The 21,699-nt window shown below is 37.0% G+C and overlaps 2 gene segments (V, D, J or C); one reads left to right on the forward strand and one right to left on the reverse strand.

The window, feature by feature from the left end:
• The window catches only part of LOC129433521 (Ig kappa chain V-III region MOPC 321-like), a 43,799-nt gene that overhangs the window by 18,191 nt on the left and 3,909 nt on the right, over positions 1 to 21,699 (forward strand). The window contains 1 exon segment of the V gene segment in view: positions 12,496 to 12,530. Within this exon segment, the coding sequence occupies positions 12,496 to 12,530 (35 nt within the window).
• LOC129433716 (Ig kappa chain V-III region MOPC 321-like) overlaps positions 1 to 21,699 on the reverse strand; it is a 40,552-nt gene that overhangs the window by 17,100 nt on the left and 1,753 nt on the right. Inside the window, 2 exon segments of the V gene segment in view lie at positions 7,427 to 7,460; positions 16,739 to 16,750. Coding sequence covers positions 7,427 to 7,460; positions 16,739 to 16,750 — 46 coding nt within the window.

Below are 21,699 nucleotides of genomic sequence, written 5' to 3' on the forward strand. Positions count from 1 at the left end.
TCCCATAGACTGCCATTATAAAATGCCAGGATGGATATCTTTGCAGCACAGTGTCATAGAGACTTGGGGGTGGGCTCATTTTACCCAGACATCCAATCAGTCTCTCAGGATCCTTATTGAGGTATTAAGCCACGCCCCTAGCAACCACTTTTGAGCACCCTAGCAACATAACATTGAAACAGTTATATCTTGGCATCAGAACATCGTAGAGACACGGGGGTTGGACCGTTTTACTTGTGACTCGGAGTGTAATCACTGGCCACATCATTGGCCACTCCCAAGTCACGCCCCTAACAACCAAATATGAGCACCCTAGCAACATAATAAACAAAGCCTTATATCTCTGGATCTGAACATCATAGAGACATGGGGGTTGGGTCTTTGGGTCATGTTAGCTTCATGCTAGCTTAATGCCAAGTCATACTAGCTTCATGCTAGTTTCATGCTAGCTTAATGCTAATTTCATAATAAATCTTGCTAACTTCACGTTAAATCATGCTAGCTTCATGCTATCTTCATGCTAACTTCATGTTAACTTCTTGCTAATCATGCTAACATCATGCTAGCTTCATGCTAATCATGCTAACATCATGTTATCTTTATGCTAGTCATTCTAACATCATGCTAACTTCATGCTAATCATGCTAACATCATGCTAACTTCATGCTAACATCATGCTAGCTTCATGCTAATCACGGTAGCTTCATGATAATCATGCTAACATCATGCTAGCTTCATGCTAATCATGCTAGCTTCATGCTAGCTTCATGCTAATCATGCTAACTTCATGCTAGCTTCATGCTAATCATGCTAGCTTCAAGCTAATCATGTTAGCTTCATGCTAGCTTCATGCTTATAATGTTAGCAACATGCTAGCTTCATGCTAACATCATGCTAGCTTCATGCTAACATCATGCTAGCTTCATGCTAATCATGGTAGCTTCATGATAATCATGCTAATATCATGCTAGCTTCATGCTAATCATGCTAGCTTCATGCTAGCTTCATGCTAATCATGCTAACTTCATTCTAACTTCATGCTAACTTCATGCTAATCATGTTAGCTTTATGGTAGCTTCATGCTAATCATGTCAACATCATGCTAGCTTCATGCTAATAATGGTAGCTTCATGCTAATCATGCTAACATCATGCTAGCTTCATGCTAATCATGGTAGCTTCATGATAACATCATGCTAATCATGCTAACATCATGCTAGCTTCATGCTAATCATGGTAGCTTCATGATAACCATGCTAACAACATGCTAGCTTCTAGCTAATCATGCTAGCTTCATGCTAATCATGTTAGCTTCATGCTAGCTTCAGGCTAATCATGCTAACTTCATGCTAGCTTCATGTTAACTTCATGCTAGTCATGCTAACATCATGCTAATCATGCTAACATCATGCTAACTTCATGCTGATCATATTAGCATCATGTTAGCTTCATGCTAATTATGTTAGCTTTGTGCTAGCTTCATGCTAATGATGTTAGCTTTATGCTACCTTCATGCTAATCATGCTAACTTCATGTTAATCATGTTAACATCATACTACCTTCACGTTAATTGTGCTAACATCATGCTAGCTTCATGCTAATCATGCTACCTTCAATAAACAAAGCCTTATATCTCCACATCAGAACATCGTAGAGACACGGGGGTCGGACCGTTTGACTCGTGACTCGGATTGTAATCACAAGTGGATGCCAATTTTCTCCCTAGCAACCAAATACAGTACCCTAGCAACCGAATAAACAAAGCCTTATATCTCCGCATCAGAACATCGTAGAGACACGGGGTTTGGATCGTTTTACTCGTGACTGTAGGTATAATCATATACTGTCCCCAAAAATTTGCCACGGCAAGCACCACTTCACATTTTCTTCAGGAAATGTACCTATCTAGTTATTATTATTCTTATGTCTGCACGTTTTTTCGGCGCGTAACTCGTCCCGCACGGTTTACCGTAGTCCCATGAAAGAGGGCTCAAATCGACCGGTTTATTGAAGAGATGGTGGCTATGACTTTTATAAGCGGTCGGGTGCAGAATTTCCGAAAGGGGGGCGAAAAACCACCCGAAAAATCCCATTGACTTAACATTGCGCCCAACTTTGACGAGTCATAGCTCCGCTCGAGGATTTTGTAGAAACATGTGGGTTACAACATTTGAAGAGGGTGGTAGGCTCTGTAAGAACATGGATCACAATGGGGTGTAAGTTGTACCCCTGGGGTGTAAGAGGTGCCCAAAAATGCCCAATGAAAAGTCAATGGGGCAAAATCCCATAGACTTAACATTGCAAAAATTTTGACGGGTCATAGGTCCGAGTGAGGATTTCATAGAAACATGTGGGTTACTAAATTTGAAGAGGGTGCCAGACTCTGTCAGGACGTCCCCCACAAGGGGGTGTAAGGTTACCCTAGCAACCATTTTGGGCACCCTAGCAACCTATCCCATAGACTGCCATTATAAAATGCCTAGATGGATATCTTTGCATCACATTGTCACAGAGACATGGGGGTGGGCTCATTTTACTCAGGCATCCAATCAGTCTCTCAGGATCCTTAAATACTTACTAAGCCACGCCCCTAGCAACCACTTTTGAGCACCCTAGCAACATAAAATTCAAACAGTTATATCTCGGCATCAGAACATCGTAGAGACACGGGGGTTGGACCGTTTTACTTGTGACTAGGGGTGTAACAATTGGGCACATCATTGGCCACTCCCAAGCCACGCCCCTAGCAACCAAATTTGAGCACCCTAGCAACAGAGTAAACAAAGCCTTATATCTCCGCATCAGAACATCGTAGAGACACGGGGGTTGGACCGTTTGACTCGTGACTCGAAGGGTAATCATTATGGGATGCCAATTTTTTCCCTAGCAACCAAATACAGTACCCTAGCAACAGAGTAAACAAAGCCTTATATCTCCGCATCAGAACATCGTAGAGACACGGGGGTTGGACCGTTTGACTCGTGACTCGGAGGGTAATCACTATGGGATGTCAAAATTTTCCCTAGCAACCAAATACAGTACCCTAGCAACAGAGTAAACAAAGCCTTATATCTCCGCATCAGAACATCGTAGAGACATGGGGGTTGGACCGTTTGACTTGTGACTCAGAGTGTAATCATTATGGGATACCAATTTTTTCCCTAGCAACCAAATACAGTACCCTAGCAACAGAGTAAACAAAGCCTTATATCTCCGCATCAGAACATCGTAGAGACACGGGGGTTGGACCGTTTGACTTGTGACTCGGCGAGTAATCACTAGTGGATGTCAATTTTTTCCCTAGCAACCAAATACAGTACCCTAGCAACCGAATAAACAAAGCCTTAAATCTCCGCATCAGAACATCGTAGAGACATTGGGGTTGGACCGTTTGACTCGTGACTCGGAGTGTAACCATTATGGGATGCCAATTTTTTCCCTAGCAACCAAATACAGTACCCTAGCAACAGAGTAAACAAAGCCTTATATCTCCGCATCAGAACATCGTAGAGACACGGGGGTTGGACCGTTTAACTCCTGACTCGGCATGTAATCACTAGTGGATGCCAATTTTTTCCATAGCAACCAACTACAGTACCCTAGCAACAGAGTAAACAAAGCCTTATATCTCCGCATCAGAACATCGTAGAGACACGGGGGTTGGACCGTTTTACTTTTGGCTTGGAGTATAATCATATATTGTCCCCAGAATTTTGCCACGGCAAGCACCACTCACATTTTCTTCAGGAAATGTACCTATCTAGTTATTATTCTTATGTCTGCACGTTTTTTCGGCGCGTAACTCGTCCCGCACGGTTTGCCGTAGTCCCATGAAAGAGGGCTCAAATCGACCGGTTTATTGAAGAGATGGTGGCTATGACTTTTATAAGCGGTCGGGTGCAGAATTTCCGAAAGGGGGGCGAAAAACCACCCGAAAAATCCCATTGACTTAACATTGCACCCAACTTTGACGAGTCATAGCTCCGCTCGAGGATTTTGTACAAACATGTGGGTTACAACATTTGAAGAGGGTGGTAGGCTCTGTAAGAACATGGATCACAATGGGGTGTAAGTTGTACCCCTGGGGTGTAAGAGGTGCCCAAAAATGCCCAATGAAAAGTCAATGGGGCAAAATCCCATAGACTTAACATTGCAAAAATTTTGACGGGTCATAGGTCCGAGTGAGGATTTCATAGAAACATGTGGGTTACTAAATTTGAAGAGGGTGCTAGACTCTGTCAGGACGTCCCCCACAAGGGGGTGTAAGGTTACCCTAGCAACCATTTTGGGCACCCTAGCAACCTATCCCATAGACTGCCATTATAAAATGCCTAGATGGATATCTTTGCATCACATTGTCACAGAGACATGGGGGTGGGCTCATTTTACTCAGGCATCCAATCAGTCTCTCAGGATCCTTAAATACTTACTAAGCCACGCCCCTAGCAACCACTTTTGAGCACCCTAGCAACATAAGATTCAAACAGTTATATCTCGGCATCAGAACATCGTAGAGACACGGGGGTTGGACCGTTTTACTTGTGACTAGGGGTGTAACAATTGGGCACATAATTGGCCACTCCCAAGCCACGCCCCTAGCAACCAAATTTGAGCACCCTAGCAACCGAATAAACAAAGCCTTATATCTCCGCTTCAGAACATCGTAGAGACACGGGGTTTGGACCGTTTGACCCGTGACTCGGAGGGTAATCAGTAGTGGATGCCAATTTTTTCCCTAGCAACCAAATACAGTACCCTAGCAACAGAGTAAACAAAGCCTTATATCTCCGCATCAGAACATCGTAGAGACACGGGGGTTGGACCGTTTGACTCGTGACTCGGAGGGTAATCACTAGTGGATGCCATTTTTTTCCCTAGCAACCAAATACAGTACCCTAGCAACAGAGTAAACAAAGCCTTATATCTCCGCATCAGAACATCGTAGAAACACGGGGGTTGGACCGTTTGACTTGTGACTCGGCGGGTAATCACTAGTGGATGCCAATTTTTTCCCTAGCAACCAAATACAGTACCCTAGCAACAGCGTAAACAAAGCCTTATATCTCCGCATCAGAACATGGTAGAGACACGGGGGTTGGACCATTTGACTTGTGACTCGGAGGGTAATCACTAGTGGATGCCATTTTTTTCCCTAGCAACCAAATACAGTACCCTAGCAACAGAGTAAACAAAGCCCTATATCTCCGCATCAGAACATGGTAGAGACACGGGGGTTGGACCATTTGACTTGTGACTCGGAGTATAATCATATATGGTCCCCAGAATTTTGCCACGGCAAGCACCACTCACATTTTCTTCAGGAAATGTACCTATCTAGTTATTATTATTCTTCTGATCCAAAATTTTCCAATTCTAACTCCTCCTAGAGCTTTAACTCTACATACTCCAAACTCAGGTCAGACCTTCAGTCTGATCTGACTCGAGTTGCTATATCTTTTCTAACTGATGGGACCTTCCGAATTCCTAAACGGGGCGCTCAAAGACCCCAAAATTCCCATTGACTTAACATTGAGACAAACTTTGACGGGTCATAGCTGCGAGTGAGAAACTTGTAGAAACTTGTGACTTACCACATCTAAGGAGTCTGACAGGCTGTGTAACAACATACATCACAATGGGGTGTAAGCTGTACCCCTGGGGTGTAAGGGGCCCCCAAAATCTCCCATTGACTTATAATGGGGCAGGAAACATGCCCATATAAGGGAATAAAAGCGTCCCAGATGGAATATCTTCACTTTAGAGTGTCGTAGAGACATGGGGGTAGGCTCATTTTACTCAGTCATCCAATCAGTCTCTCAGGGTTGTCCCAGAGCTATTAAGCCACGCCCCTAGCAACAATTTTGGGTACCCTAGCAACATCTCCCATAGACTACCATTATATAAAGCCAAGATGGATATCTTTGCACCAGAGTGTCATAGAGACATAGAGGTGGGCTCATTTTACTCAGGCATCCAATCAGTCTTAATAGGATTCTTATTGAGGAATTAAGCCACGCCCCTAGCAACCAAATATGAGCACCCTAGCAACATAATAAACAAAGCCTTATATCTCTGGATCTGAACATCATAGAGACATGGGGGTTGGGTCTTTGGGTCATGTTAGCTTAATGCTAGCTTTATGCTAAGTCATACTTGCTTCATGCTAGTTTCATGCTAGCTTTATGCTAATTTCATAATAAATCTTGCTAACTTCATGTTAAATCATGCTAGCTTCATGCTAGTTCATGTTAGCAACATGGTAGCTTCATGCTAATTCATGTAAGCTTTATGCTAATTTCATGCTAATTCATATTAACATCATGCTAGCTTCATGCTAATTCATGTTAGCATCATGCTAGCTTCATGTTAATTCATGTTAGCATCATGCTAGCTTCATGCTAATTCATGTTAGCATCATGCTAGCTTCATGCTAATTCATGTTAACATCATGCAAGCTTCATGCTAATTTGTATTAGCACCATGCTAGCTTCATGCTAATTCGTATTAGCGTCATGCTAGCTTCATACTAATTTGTATTAGCATCATGCTAGCTTCATGCTAATTCGTATTAGCACCATGCTAGCTTCATGCTAGTTCGTATTAGCGTCATGCTAGCTTCATGCTAATTTGTATTAGCATCATGCTAGCTTCATGCTAATTCATGTTAGCATCATGCTAGCTTCATGTTAATTCATGTTACCATCATGCTAGTATCATGCTAATTCATGTTAGCTTCATGTTAATTAATGTTAGCATCATGCTAATTCATGTTAGCATCATGCTAGCTTCATGATAATTCATGTTAACATCATGTTAGCTTCATGTTAATATATGTTAGCTTCATGTTAACATAATGTTAGCTTCATGCTAATCATGCTAGCATCATTCTAACTTCATGTTACATCTTGTTAGCTTCATGTTAAATCATGCTAGCTAAATTGTGCTAGCTTTATGCTAAATCATGGTAGCTTGATGTTAAATTATCATGCTAGCTTCATGTTAAACCATGCTAGCTTCATGCTAACTCATGCTAGCTTATGTTTGCTTCATGCTAAATCATGCTTTAAACTTTCAGGCCAGGCTTTCTCAAGCCAACTTAAAGTTTGTCTTCAAACTTTACTATCTAGTTACATTTACATTTATTGTTACTCTATAGTGTTATAATATATAATATCATAATAAAATGGAGCGGTACTTTGTTAACAAAAGATTATGAGTCTAAACAAAATAAGATTATTTGTTGCAACAAATTTTGATGTGAAAACAGAATTCGACAAATCTTTTAATTAATAAAGTGCCTTCTATCTTGTCTTTCATACCTGAAGTATATATTTAGAAACAGTTATTACATCTAGTTTTACAGTAAAACTTTAACAAAATAAACAACAATCTTCTGTATTAAAATTATTATTGGATTATTTACTTACTGCCAACATCCAGTCTGGTGCCGCTGCCGAATGTGTACCACAGTGATACAAACTAATAGAGCGACTGTACAAAAACCTCTACACACTTGACTGAACACAAACTACAGCAGAATATACAACACTAACATCACACAACACAAACAAATATTGTGAAGATCTCTGAATGTTTTATGTCTAAATAATAAACAGAAAACTTTTAAAGAATCTTTTTGGATGGTTGTTATTGCTTAGTTAATGTTTTCACTCTGTATCAATTTTTTACTTGTGTTGTGTGGACACTTTGTAACTCTGAAGCTTTAGACAAATACATTTTCACATATTTTTTACCTTTAATCAAGATTTTAGTTTTAATTCAGAATATTTTCAGCATGCAAGTCTATTAAATATTGATAGTGTAGTAGTCTGTACGAGCAGAAGTTTCCTGTCGTCTTCTTTGCATTGTGTTGTCATGCTTCAGTGATGTGTGAGTGTTTATAGTGCTGTGAGTTTAACTCTTCATGACTGAGATCAGAACAGAACAGAATCTTCATCATCACACAAACCAAAAGAACAACAATGACTTTCATCATCATCTTCATCTGGACACTGACTTTCTACATTCAGGGTGAATATTTTTTAATAGTTAAAGCAAGTTTAGTTTAATTCTGTTGTTGTATGGCACATTATTTCAATATTTTAAATGTGTCTTTTACATACACTAAATACCGCAAATATTTTATTTCAGAGAGCTGTGGTCAAGTGACAGTGACTCAAACACCACAAATAACATCAATTAAAGGAGGAACTGTTGAAATCAGCTGTAAAACAAGTCAGCCAATTTCTGGCTGTAGTGACTGTGTTTCATGGTATCATCAGAAACCTGGAGAAGCTCATAAACTTCTCATTTATTACATCAGGACGCTTCAGTCAGGAACTCCATCAAGATTCAGTGGCAGCGGATCAAACTATGGAAGTGATTTCACTTTGACCATCAGTGGAGTTCAGACTGAAGATTCAGGAGATTATTACTGTCAGAGTTATCATAGTGGTCCAGTGTTGACACAGTGATAAAGAGTGATACAAAAACCTCTGACAGTCAGACTCACAGTGACTGAACTCATACACCTGACAGATACTGCAGATGATCATACAACACAATAACACAACACTGATCACACAAATAACACAACATCATCTTATGATCAACAGAAATCATGCTAAGGTTTATACAGGTATGTATTTATTTATGATAAGATAAACACAGATTATTTTAACATCCATCTGTTCATACTGCTTATGCATCAAACCATATTCAGACTCCTCAACTACAAATGAGAATAAAAGAGAGGAAATTATTTTTTACAAAATAAGTTTATTGCAAAGGAAAGAAAAACTTTGTACTTTGTTATGAATTGGCCAGCACAATCCATTAGAAAAATGTTAAATGTTTATGTGAATTATAAAATTATATGTAAATAACTTCATAACTGACTAATGTCTTCATTTAAGAGAAGTGAAACTGGTTTGTTTCAGTTCAGATGATTTAACTGATCAAACAGTGACACTGTGAGTGTGAAGTGAAAATCACATTTACATTATCAGGATGAAGAGACTCAGAATAGATCAGCTCTGTCTCCAGAGATCATCTTCACATCACAAGAGATGGATTTTACATTTACTGCAACATGAACCTTTTCATCAACTATTAAAACTATTAAATGATACAGGACAATCCTGCACAAATACTACTGATGTCATTTTCTCTATAATGACTGAAGACGTTTTCAGAAGATTTATTGTTTCAGCAAACACAGCACATTGACAGATGTAATAGTGATATGACACCTGAGCTTTCTTTCAGTATTGAGTCTTAAATGACTAAATGTGCTGCATGTGTGAACTATGTGTTCTTGTAGCTCAACTGGTAAAGCCTTGTGATAGCAGCACAGAAGGTCATGGGTTCAATTTCTAGGGAACACAAATACTGATAATATGAATATCTTGAATGCAAGTTGATTTGTATAAAAGCATCAGATGAATGCATAATTGTAAACTTTCATTAGTCAGATTTGCATTATTGGGCCAGTGCGAGCCAAGGCCCTAAACTGGGCCGGGCCCCACCAAGAGCCTCCAGGTATGAGGCAAAATCAAAACGCATTACTGTCAGGTCATTTGTACAGCAATGCTGACATAAACCACACCTTCACTGAATCCAACATCACACAACCACGCTCATTTCACTGAGAAGAACGCTTAATCCTCACATGCGCAAGATTAGCCTACATAATCACACAACAAACAATATGGAGAGAAACAAGGCGGCTGTTTGCTTGGTAAAAGTTAACTCTGTCAACATTGTTTACTCTGAAAGCTTATAATGGTTGCATACCTGCTGGGTCCCTGACTGGCTGGATCGTTCTGTCATGATTCACAAAGAACGGGACCCAAGTGCAAGGTAACGGTGAACTCAAACAGGATTTATTAAACCAAAAAACAAAGGCCCACGTGAGGGAAAACAGCACAGGAACAGATGACACTACAGACAAGACTAAACTAACTTGACTAAGACAATTACAAAGACTAACAGACTTGACTAGAAACTTTGACTGAGTTGCTACAAACAATTAACTAGACAAAACACTAAATATACAAAACACTTGACTAGACTAGACTAAACTAAACTTCTTGACAGGGTACGCAGGTATTAGGAACAATGCACAAGCACAGGACAACAAACACAAGGATCTTAAATAGAGGACAACTAATGAGGGCAAAAAGTGACAGGAGTTAAACAATGAAGATGAGGATAACAAGGGAGCGGGGTAAAAGAGACAAGACACAGGGAACACGTGGTCCAGTAAACCAATACTGAGACCATGTGAACCCACACAAAACATGGGTCTGTCATGATTCTGCCAAAAGACTAGATTAACCAAAGGACAAGATGGCAGAACCATGACAGAGAGAGTGATATTCGCGCAAGCTAATCATTTGTTTCGTCCCGAATGGAAATAATTAACTGTGTTTAAAACAGTGGTGAGAGGTCTTCAGACACTCGAGTTTTATACTCTCACTTTCAGAGAACTTACATTTTAATTATGCATTTTTATATAAATACAGTTTAAAAAAATTTGTAAAAAAGTTTTTTAGATAATTCCTGCCTACCCTGCCTTTAACATACCATATTTGTTCAATTTTACTCGACAATTGGCTTGTGACACATTTCATGGTAAGCTTAAGGTTTTACATGTATCTACTTTTCAAACCTAAGCCCATTTCCAATACTTTTAACCTAAATTAATTTGTTAAAGACTACTTTTTTATTAAAATTGACTAAAACTTGACTAAAACCTTTGTTGTGTTTTTGTCGACTTAAACTATCAAGTTTATAAGTGACTATAAATGTGACTAAAACTAAAAAGCATTTTTGTCCAAAAAACTAAGACCAAAACGGCTGCCAAAGCAACACTGGTGTTAGAGCACTAAATAATCATAGATTGATCAGTACTGTAACACAAACACAACACGTTATAAGAAAAAATGACCGCTTTAGGAATTATCTACTTATCATGGTTGAAAAACAACTTTTTGGACCTACAGACGCAAAACGGTGAGGAAATAATGCGATATTTGTCAGCTCTGTCAATATGCTTTCATAGTTTGAAATGCAAATATAATCAGGGCTCGGAGAAAATTACTTTTGTCCCCGTTCTCCTATAACCATGTACTTACCAACATTTGATTCATTCATAAAATCATCAGGCTGGTGTAATTACAGAAATATTACTTCATAAAGTACAAATTTACTATAGTTATTACCATTTTATAATACCTTTAAATAAACACAATTGGCAATGTTATTGTCTGGATATTGCACAGTAACTACTTATAATATGTGGTTTATTTGATCATAAATACATACCTGCATAAACCTTAGCATGATTTCTTTTGACCATAAGATGATGTTGTGTTATTTGTGTGATCTGTGTTGTGTGTTATTACAGGTGTATGAGTGCATTCACTGTGAGTCTGACTGACAGAGGTTTTTGTATCACTCTTTATCACTGTGTCAACACATAGCCACTACTACTGTGATAACTCTGACAGTAATAATCTCCTGAATCTTCAGTCTGAACTCCACTGATGGTCAAAGTGAAATCTGTGTGTGATCCGCTGCCACTGAATCTTGATGGAGTGTTTGAGAGTCTTTGACTTGCAGAATGAATCAAGAGTTTAGGAGCTTCTCCAGGTTTCTGCAGGTACCAGGCCATACAAGTATATGAACCAGTACAACCGTTGCTCACTTGTGTATTTGTTTTGCAGTTTATAGTTAAAGATTCACCAGTCTGAACAGTTTTAATAGCAGGAGTTTGAGTCACAGATATCTGTCCACTGTTACCTGTTAGAATTAAACACAGTGTAACATTAACTTTACACATTACACTTTCAATAGTTTAACATTTCTATTAAAAAACTACCTTGGATAAAAAGTGTCCAGATGAAGATGATGATGAAAGTCATTGTTGTTCTTTTGGTTTGTGTGATGATGAAGATTCTGTTCTGTTCTGATCTCAGTCATGAAGTGTTAAACTCACAGCACTATAAACACTCACACATCACTGAAGCATGACAACACAATGCAAAGAAGACGACAGGAAACTTCTGCTCATACAGACTAATACACTATCATTATTTAATGTGGACTTGAATGCTAAAATATTCTGAATAATACAATTGTATATAAATAATAAATAAATATAAAGTTTTGAATAACAGTAAAAACAAATGTTCAAAATCTTCAAAATTCAGTTGTCTAAAGTTTCAGGTTTGTGTATGCCAGTTGAAGAGTTTATAAAGTGTTCACACAACACAAGTAAATAAATGAAAACTAAAAGAAAACAAGTGAAAACTGCAGAAAATACATTGATAACAAACATGAAAAGATTTTATAGTTTTGTGCTTAGCATTTTTCACAAATTAGTTGCTTGTGTTGTGTGATGTTAGTGTTGTATATTCTGCTGTAGTTTGTGTTCAGTCAAGTGTGTAGAGGTTTTTGTACAGTCGCTCTATTAGTTTGTATCACTGTGGTACACATTCGGCAGCGGCACCAGACTGGATGTTGGCAGTAAGTAAATAATCCAATAATAATTTTAATACAATAAATAAATGTTTCTAAATATATACATCAGGAATGAAACACAAGATGGGAGGTACTTTATATCATATTTATTTGTATTTGAATGATATTGTGTATACAAGAGCACCCAGAAATGTTTACTAATATTTGTTTGTGTTTAATCATTTGTACATATAGATACTTGAAGAAGTTTGTGGATTTCTCAAACTTAAAATTATTTTACATTTTTACATTTACATCAAGTCAACATTTAGTTTTATTTTGTTTAGGCTCACACTATCGTTAACAAAGTACAGCTATGTTTTATTATTCGATGTGTAGTTAAAACTAACTGGGTTACAAAAAATATTTTGTCATAGCATTTGGTAAACAGTAAGTTAGACTTTGAAACTGCATTTACTTAAAATTTGTTACTTAAAAATTATTTTAAAGTGTTTGTTAAACTTGTATTCTGTACAAAATATTATTTGAATATTATTTATTAATATTATTTATAAATGTTATACATTTATATACAGTATTACACAACTATGAAAACTTTAACTTACTGTCCTTTATACAATATATTTAAAATGTCTTAATATTTTCTTTGACAATAATTAATATGGGTCAGTTTCCCAGACAGAGTTTAAGTTTTGTCCCACGCTAAAATGTATGTTTGAGCTGTCTTAACTGAAAATAGTTTGCACTGAAATATCTTAACATATCAGTGCCATTATTTTGTCTCAATGTGCACGCCAGTAATGTTTATTGGTTTGTTTGTTAAAACTAAAGTGTGTTCTTATAATTAAGCCCTAATCCATTATTTATAAACTGTCCAGGAACCGCCTCTATATTTTTTTCATTGATATTTTCATTGAAGTAACAAACAGTATTTAGGTGATGCCAAAGCCTTCAGATAACCATGACAAAATTTATATTAGCCATTTAATGCAGCTATTAAAACATTCTTCAGGAGACCTAAACTTTCTTCATTTATTATTATGATGTTTAATGTTTAACACAGAGAGAGTGAAGTTATTTTGTTTCTTGTGTGAGTTATTGACTATTGATGTTATTGTCAGGTATCAGTCCCCCTAAAGTGATCGTCCTGCCGCCGTCCAGTGAAGAGATTTCCAGAAAGCAAACAGCAACACTGATGTGTGTGGCCAACAAGGGCTTCCCCTCAGACTGGAGTCTGAACTGGAAGGTGGACGGGATCAGCAGCAGGTCTCAGTACAGCAGTGTTGCTCTCCTGGAGAAGGACGGTCTGTACAGCTGGAGCAGCAGTCTGACTCTCTCTGAGCAGGAGTGGAGCTCAGTGATCTCAGTCAGCTGTGAGCTCACACAGAAAGACCAGCGTGATAAAGTCACTGGAGAATTGAGGAGAGATCAGTGTTCACAGTAGATCCACTCACTCTCTCCTCTGTCTCACATCAAGACTAACAGACTAACTGTGTTTCTCTCTCTCATCTCACATCTCTTTTCACAAACAACACAAGTCTATGTCTGCTTTATTCATTCACTCATGATTGTGTGACAATTCATCAAATAAAATCATATTCTATCTTTATGTCTTTGACTCATTTTGTCTGTTTGAAATATGAAAGCTCACATTTTATAAATAAACCTGACTCAATGAAGCATGAAAACACCTGCAGATTAGTTTGATGGTTATTCTCATGTGACTCTTTTTGGATCTGTGATACAGTTGTTGACTGAATGATACTGACTGATGTTTCTCTATATGAGTGATTATCATCAGTTAAAATATTATGAATTAAGCTGTAGTACAATAATATTAAAAATCATCCATGTTGAAGTTGTTATAAAACAGCAGAAATAAATAGATAGACAATAAATTAATGATACGATTTACAACTATCAAAAAAGAAAATAAATAAATAATTAAATGTATAATTATCTATAAAGTTGTCATTTAAATAAACTATAGTAGCAAATAAATGATCTGTAAGTGAAATAAACTATCATCATCATCATCTGCAGTATCTGTCAGGTGTATGAGTGCAGTCACTGTGCAGTCTGACTGAAAGAGGTTTTTGTATCACTCTTTATCACTGTGTCAACACATAACCACTGTGATAACTCTGACAGTAATAATCTCCTGAATCTTCAGTCTGAACTCCACTGATGGTCAAAGTGAAATCTTTTCCAGTGCTTGCTGTTCCACTGCCACTGAATCTTGATGGAGTTCCTGACTGAAGGTTATTTATATAATATATGAGGAGTTTAGGAGTTTCTCCAGGTCTCTGTAAGTACCAGTGTAAGTAGCTGCCATATATTCCTACATCTATATGACACTCTATTGTAGCTGTTTGTCCTTGTTGAACACTTTTTACTTTAGGTTGAGTCAGAGTTACTCCTCTCGATTCTATAAAAGACAAAATAAAAACAATTATTTTATAAAACATTACTATCATACAGTACAAAACACAACTACACCAGAAATAATAACAACTTCAGTTAATTCTTTCATGTCTTACCCAGAATAAAAACTGAAAGAGTCCAGATGAAGATGATGATGAAAGTCATTGTTGTTCTTTTGGTTTGTGTGATGATGAAGATTCTGTTCTGTTCTGATCTCAGTCATGAAGTGTTAAACTCACAGCACTATAAACACTCACACATCACTGAAGCATGACAACACAATGCAAAGAAGTGGGCAGGATTTCAAGCAACTTGTGCTAGTAAACTAATATACAGCCAATAATAAACATGATGTACTAAACTGAGTAAAAACTCATTGAACAGATTACAATTTTTAAACATTTTTTTCTTTATTATGCTCTTACTGTATGAAGAACAGAAGAATCATTATAAAGTGAGAAATCACAGCTCGAACAAAGAACTGACCTTATTTCAACCAAATTACAACGTTGAAGGTCGGTCATATGGCTGCTGGGAAAGTTTGGCTCAATCAAGTTTGATGAAGTTTTATTTTAATGGTATGTATTACTGTGATTTACTTTCAGTGATTGATTTAATTGGCCATTTAGCATTTATTCATCTATATGCAACTCATTTCTCATTTTTACATTGAGAGAATGATGACCTCTGTGTATGGCTAAAAGTGTCTGCAATGGATACGTGAGCGTCAGAACTGGACAATGGAGGACATGTAGACGGTTGTCTGGTCTGTATTTGATCAGGTGGATGACCAGGTGCAACAGTACTATTCATTTAAAGATAAAATGGCAGCTGACATACAAAATACTACATGCATACATGCATTAATCTGCATGTAAAATTACTGATTAGAATTTATTTACTATCAAAATTAAAGGAAAAAAAACTATTAAAATAATAAACAAAGGAAAGGCTAATGATTTTATCAGGCTTTATTGTAAATATCTAAAGATCTTAACTTATGTCCTGCTTATTATTTTGATAGAAATATTAATGCTTAGGGAACACAATTTCTATATTTCATGAGGTGCAACATCACTGCCAGGGCCTACAGATGAAGCTTAGTAACAGTTCACTTTTCTCTGCAACTTTGTCATTGATCAATCAGAGTCAAGAGAGAAAATGATGTCCGTCTCTGTTGCCATCAACATCAAAGCTTCCAAGTGCTTCTGTAAGAGCTTGCTTCTGAGTTTTAATGAACTTAAGAGTGTAAAATGTGCATTCACAGGCAACATGAGTGATTGACAAGGTGAGCAGGAACTTGTATGCCAGACCTAAGAAGTGGTAGGCATTTGACATCAGATTGAACGTCCCGAGAATCTGATAGCAACACAGTGGACATTCATTACATGATGAACACTACTTGCATCGGATCTTAAACCCTCATCTTCGGTCTTGTCTTCCAATGTTTTGACCTTGTACTCATCTAGTGGATACATTTTCAATTTTTCCACTGTAGAACATTTCTAAATTCATTTTGTAAATTTTCAGCAGTTGCTTCACTGTCAAACCTCAACAGACATTTGCTAAGAACATTGGAACATCAATGGTGGAAAAGAGGACGTATTTAACGGAGTGAAGTTCCTGAGGACTAGAAATGCAAGGTCAGCATAGAGTGTTTCATGACCCAGAAACCTCCTGTGCAGTGTCTCAATAGCTGTGTCCATCATCTAATTATGGACTGTAACTTCATAAACCTTTTCTGGATTTGTGACAGTTTCAGCATGAGGAATCTCTCCAGGCCTGTTTGTCTTCTTGGTTGTCCACAATTATCTGGATTTGCAAATGATCCAAACACTTTCCTGAGAGCATTATCTTTGGTCCACCACATTGTCTCGCCTATTGGTGACAGTCGCATCTGGTGCTTGCCCTGGCACTCACTTCCCCACACATTTATCCTTTTGTAAGCTCTAAAGCAAGACTGACAAAATATTGTCCAGGCGATTCCTTACACTTGACAATGCTGATAAGCCTTTCATGAATTTTGTCTGTAACATACCCTACAACAACAGAACATTGATCTTGTGAGGTGATGTCTTGTGTGGTGTCAATTTGAGAATTGTCTCTCACAATGGTCTCCTGGATAAGCTGCTAAATGGTGTTAATGACAGAATTAATGGTTCTTGCAGACAGTAATGAAATCATGGAACCTCTGCCTTTTGCCCCAGATTGATGAATCTTCTTGGATTGTTTGATACATTCCTTTAAATGTTCTTTTAGACAGATGTCATACTTGCTTAACAGGATTATAACCTCCAAGAAGTTACTATGAATCACATTGAAGTCATCAAGCATGTATGCAGCCTAATTCTCTGACCTATATCTAAGGCTTCTTTTGCCAATCATTTTTACAACATCAACTACATGGCCAGTACTTGTCGTTTCTTTCAGATTTGTTTCCTGTGTGAGGACAACTGACTTCCACTAAGTAAGTCTTTCACATCAGATTTAGAGGCATTTAAAAAGTATGCTTTTGCACAAGTTTTGTGAGCAATGCTCTTTTCATGTTCTCTAAACGCTGATGCACATGTTTCCAGTCTTTCATACCACTAATGAAGGGAGATTTGTCAGTTGACTTGGCAAATGCTAAGCAGACAGACCAATGAAATGCATGCAAATGTCTTGGTGCCAGATACCACAGAGTTATTGTAAAGTTCATGTCTTGAGTCATCAGAACTGTCATGCAGCACATTGGGGGGACGTACACAATATTAGACAGGTGCATTTAATATTGTGGCTGATGAGTGCACTGACCACTATGAGGAGCTGTGAGTGTTTGTTTATTCAGTGAGATCAGGGACCTCATTGTAAAATGCTGCATAGAAACCTCCTAAATTTGATCTTACGATCATTTCTCAAATGAATGTACACACAGACAACGCTTGCAAGCCTTACTTGCAGATGTGAAATCTTTAATTCACAAATTATTTTGAAATTGTTCATAGCTGCAGTTTCAAATCTCCACCTACAATGAATAATTAATGTAATTGATGTATAAAAGAGCAGCTGTTAATGTTTAAGTCCTTGTCGAGCAGCAAGAACGACTTTATTTTCTAAAAATCTGCAGCACTTGGATAAGCAAAAGTGTGTATATCTGCTCAGATCCTGACGTGGTGCTAAATACTTTTCCATGTCAAAGACTGTTTTTATAAATATGGGCGTTGCGGTGGATTTTTGCTTGACAATGTAAATGTGATTTTCACTTCTCACTCCCAGTGTCACTGTTTGATTGTTATATCACCTGAACTGAAACAAACCAGTTTCACTTCTCTTAAATGAAGGCATTATTCAGTTATGAAGTTATTTGCATACCATTTTATAATTCTCATAAACATTGAATAGTTCATAAAGTATGAACTTTTGTTCTCGTCATTGGTATGAACACTGAACTCATTGAAGAAATGTTGTCATTGCAAACATCACCTGTTGGGTCATAATTATTCAAAGATCATCAGATCTGCTGTCGTACTGCTTTCCACTGAATTACACGAACAAAAGAAAAATAATTTCCTCTCTTTTATTCTCATTTGAAGTTAAGGAGTCTGTGTATGTTGTGCTCTTAACAGCTTCATTATTTAATGAGGGGTTTGAAGCAAATAAAGCAGAAATGAGTTTGATATTAAACCTAAAATCTGATCATATGGTAAAATTATTTTAAGCTCCTGCACTCCCAGTGGCATCAAAAGCAGTTTGGATGAATGGTTATTAAAATTGTTTGTATTTATCATCATAAGTACAGACGAATTTTGTGTGTCTCCTCTGATCAGTGTTGTGTGTTATTGTGAAGCTGTCTTTGATCAGTGAGCACAGGAATGCAGATGATACAGGATGGGAATGGGGGTTTTGACCGAGTAATAAATTCCTACACATGAAGTATAATCGCAGTATTGCCAAAATCAGATTATAATCACATTATGAGGGTTCAAGCAAATCGTCCCCTTGGAATTATAAGGTTTTATCTGCGTTCTGAGCAGTTTTGAGATATTGAGCTTCAAAGTTTTTGCATTACATATAGGAAAACTTACATGGGGAAAAAGTTTCTTTCAAACATGAAAATAACAGGGACCCTAAATGCATTCTAAATATACAATATCAAAATCCTCTCAAATTTCTAAATGTGGATTTTTGGAAGGGCTCAAATGCAGATAGAACCTTCTAATTCTAATACAACACTTTTCGCTAAGAATTATAAGGTTCTATCTGCCAAAACATTATTTAAACATTAAATATAAAATTAATTTTGTAACAATTCTTTAACATGTGTTAGAAAGTAACATTTTAATCCTTTCTATGACATTTAATATTTCTATTTTTAGCACTTTTATCTCTAAAAGTCTGATTTTACATTGCTCCTTTACAACATTGCTTCTTCCCTCTTCTGCCTCAGTTTCTCTACCATCCTCCTGTATAGGTCGGGTTCATTACAAAATAGAGAGTTAATTTTAACACTTTAAAAGTGTCTCATGGGGTCCACTCCCAATAGAGTTATTTTAACACTTTTGAAAGTGTTGGCACATTGACTCCTTTAAAGTGTTAGCAATTGACACTATACAGAGTTAAAAATCTAACTATAAATTTACACTAATCAGTGTTAAATATTTTTATTTGTTAAAAATAAACTCCCTCTGTGTATTTTTTTTACTCCAATGTAGTGTAATATTTTTTAATATGGTGTTAATATGGTAAATGTAAAGACAGAAACATATTAAGGTACTTTTGGGACAAAAACTTTATTTTAAACTTTATTTGTTTTTTTTAATGTAACAATATAGCAGTATAATCTATCATTCTTATTTTAAAACTATTAATGATTTTTTTTAAATGTCATCTGATCAACATTTATTTATGACAGAATAATTGTCCTCAATGTATCATGCATTTAGGTGTTCATTAAATTAACATATTAACAACTAAAAAGCACATTCCCAATGTATAACAACAGTAAACACAGTTTATGGGATGCTTCAGTTCATACAAACAAGTTTGACTTCATTTCAATCCAAAATCCATGTTGGTCTTCACATAATAACAGCAGAATATGATGAACCAGTAGCTGTAAGGAGGTGATATGATCCTCGATGGTCAGACCTTCAGACTGGATATTGAACTTTTCTGTTAATAAAACAAAAATAAAAGGGACAATTTCAGTATTAAAAAACAATACAAAATGCAAAAAAAACAATTTATGTTTTGCACAAAATACTCACTTTGTTATAAAATTGCTCTTCATCTGAAGACATTTTCATGTAGGCCTATTTCTGTGCTCCTCTAAAGTCCCCAAAGCAAATCTCCTGCACACATTAATGGATTTAAAAATATATATATATTAAACTTAAACAGCATATAAAGCAAAAAAACAACAACAAAAAAAAACTCCCAAAAACATTATACAAGTATGAATTGTATGAATCCATCTGAGGCTAAGACCTAAACTCAACTGCCGAATTCATATGACAATAACACATGACTCTTAATGTTAAACTTGATACTAACAGCAATATAAAACATAACACCTCACAACTCACAAATATTATTGATCAAAATGTTATTTATTGAACATTTACTTACCATTTACAGTGAAAGAGATGATCTTCTGCTTGAACTGCATCATCCAAAAACACGGTTCAGTGTGTGCTGTAAAAGTGGGAGGTCTTCTCTATTTAACACCCTAAGAGTTAACAAACTCCACTAACAAAACACTGTGGGAGTTGATTTTTTTAAAAAGTGGTAACACTCTGTTTTGACACAAACTCTTTATTTTTATAGAGTTAAATAAAATAGTTTTAACTCAATCCAGTGTTAAATTAACTCCGAACTCTTTATAATTCCATTAACACCGTAATTTTAACTCAATTTTAACTAAATTTGCTGTGTGTAAACACACTTTTTTTGGGTAGGACAGGTTAGTTGTTTTTTTCTGTATTTTTTATCTTAGTGCTTGCCTCTTAATATCAGGAACTAAGATAACACAGTCTCACCCCATGTCGTCAATATTTGACGACACTTGACCATTCGTCAATATGTGACGCGGAGGGTATACCTTTCGCGTCATTTTTTGACGAACTGGGGACTTCAATACTATTACGTCCGTTGCATTCTCTTCTCATATTTTCTTACCATTTTTGCGTCGGTTTAGGGTTAGATTACGCAAAATTAAACAGTGTACGCGAAATTAAACAGTGTACGCGAAATTAAACAGTTGTCACCTGGCGTTGGGGTTAGAAACAGTTGTCACCTGGCGTTGGGGTTAGAGTTAGGTTTGGGTAGGGATGTCATTATGTAAATCTAACCCTAAACCGACGCGAAAATGGTAAGAAAATAGGAGAAGAGAATGCAACGGACGTAATAGTATTGAAGTCCCCAGTTCGTCAAAAAATGACGCGAAAGGTATACCCTCCGCGTCACATATTGACGAATGGTCAAGTGTCGTCAAATATTGACGACATGGGGTGAGACTGGGTTGACTAAGAAGCTAGCACTGCTGGCTAGTGTGGTGTCTAACTATGAAAACAATCTCCTCAGCAAGACCAAAAAAAAAGACTGCCCCTACTGAAAAATCCAGCAAAGACCAGCATAAGCTGGTAGCTGATTTTAGCTGGTTTAAGGTGGCAGTAGCTGGTGTAAGCTGGTCCAACCAGCCTGGCAAAGCTGGTCAAGCTGGTGGGTCAGCTGGTCTTCCAGCATGACCAGATAAGTCCAGCTAGACCAACTTAAAAAGTGACCAAAACACAGCTAGACCAATTTAAAAAGT

The sequence above is a fragment of the Misgurnus anguillicaudatus genome, chromosome 6 (assembly GCF_027580225.2).
Source record: "Misgurnus anguillicaudatus chromosome 6, ASM2758022v2, whole genome shotgun sequence".
Taxonomy (NCBI): Eukaryota; Metazoa; Chordata; class Actinopteri; order Cypriniformes; family Cobitidae; genus Misgurnus; species Misgurnus anguillicaudatus.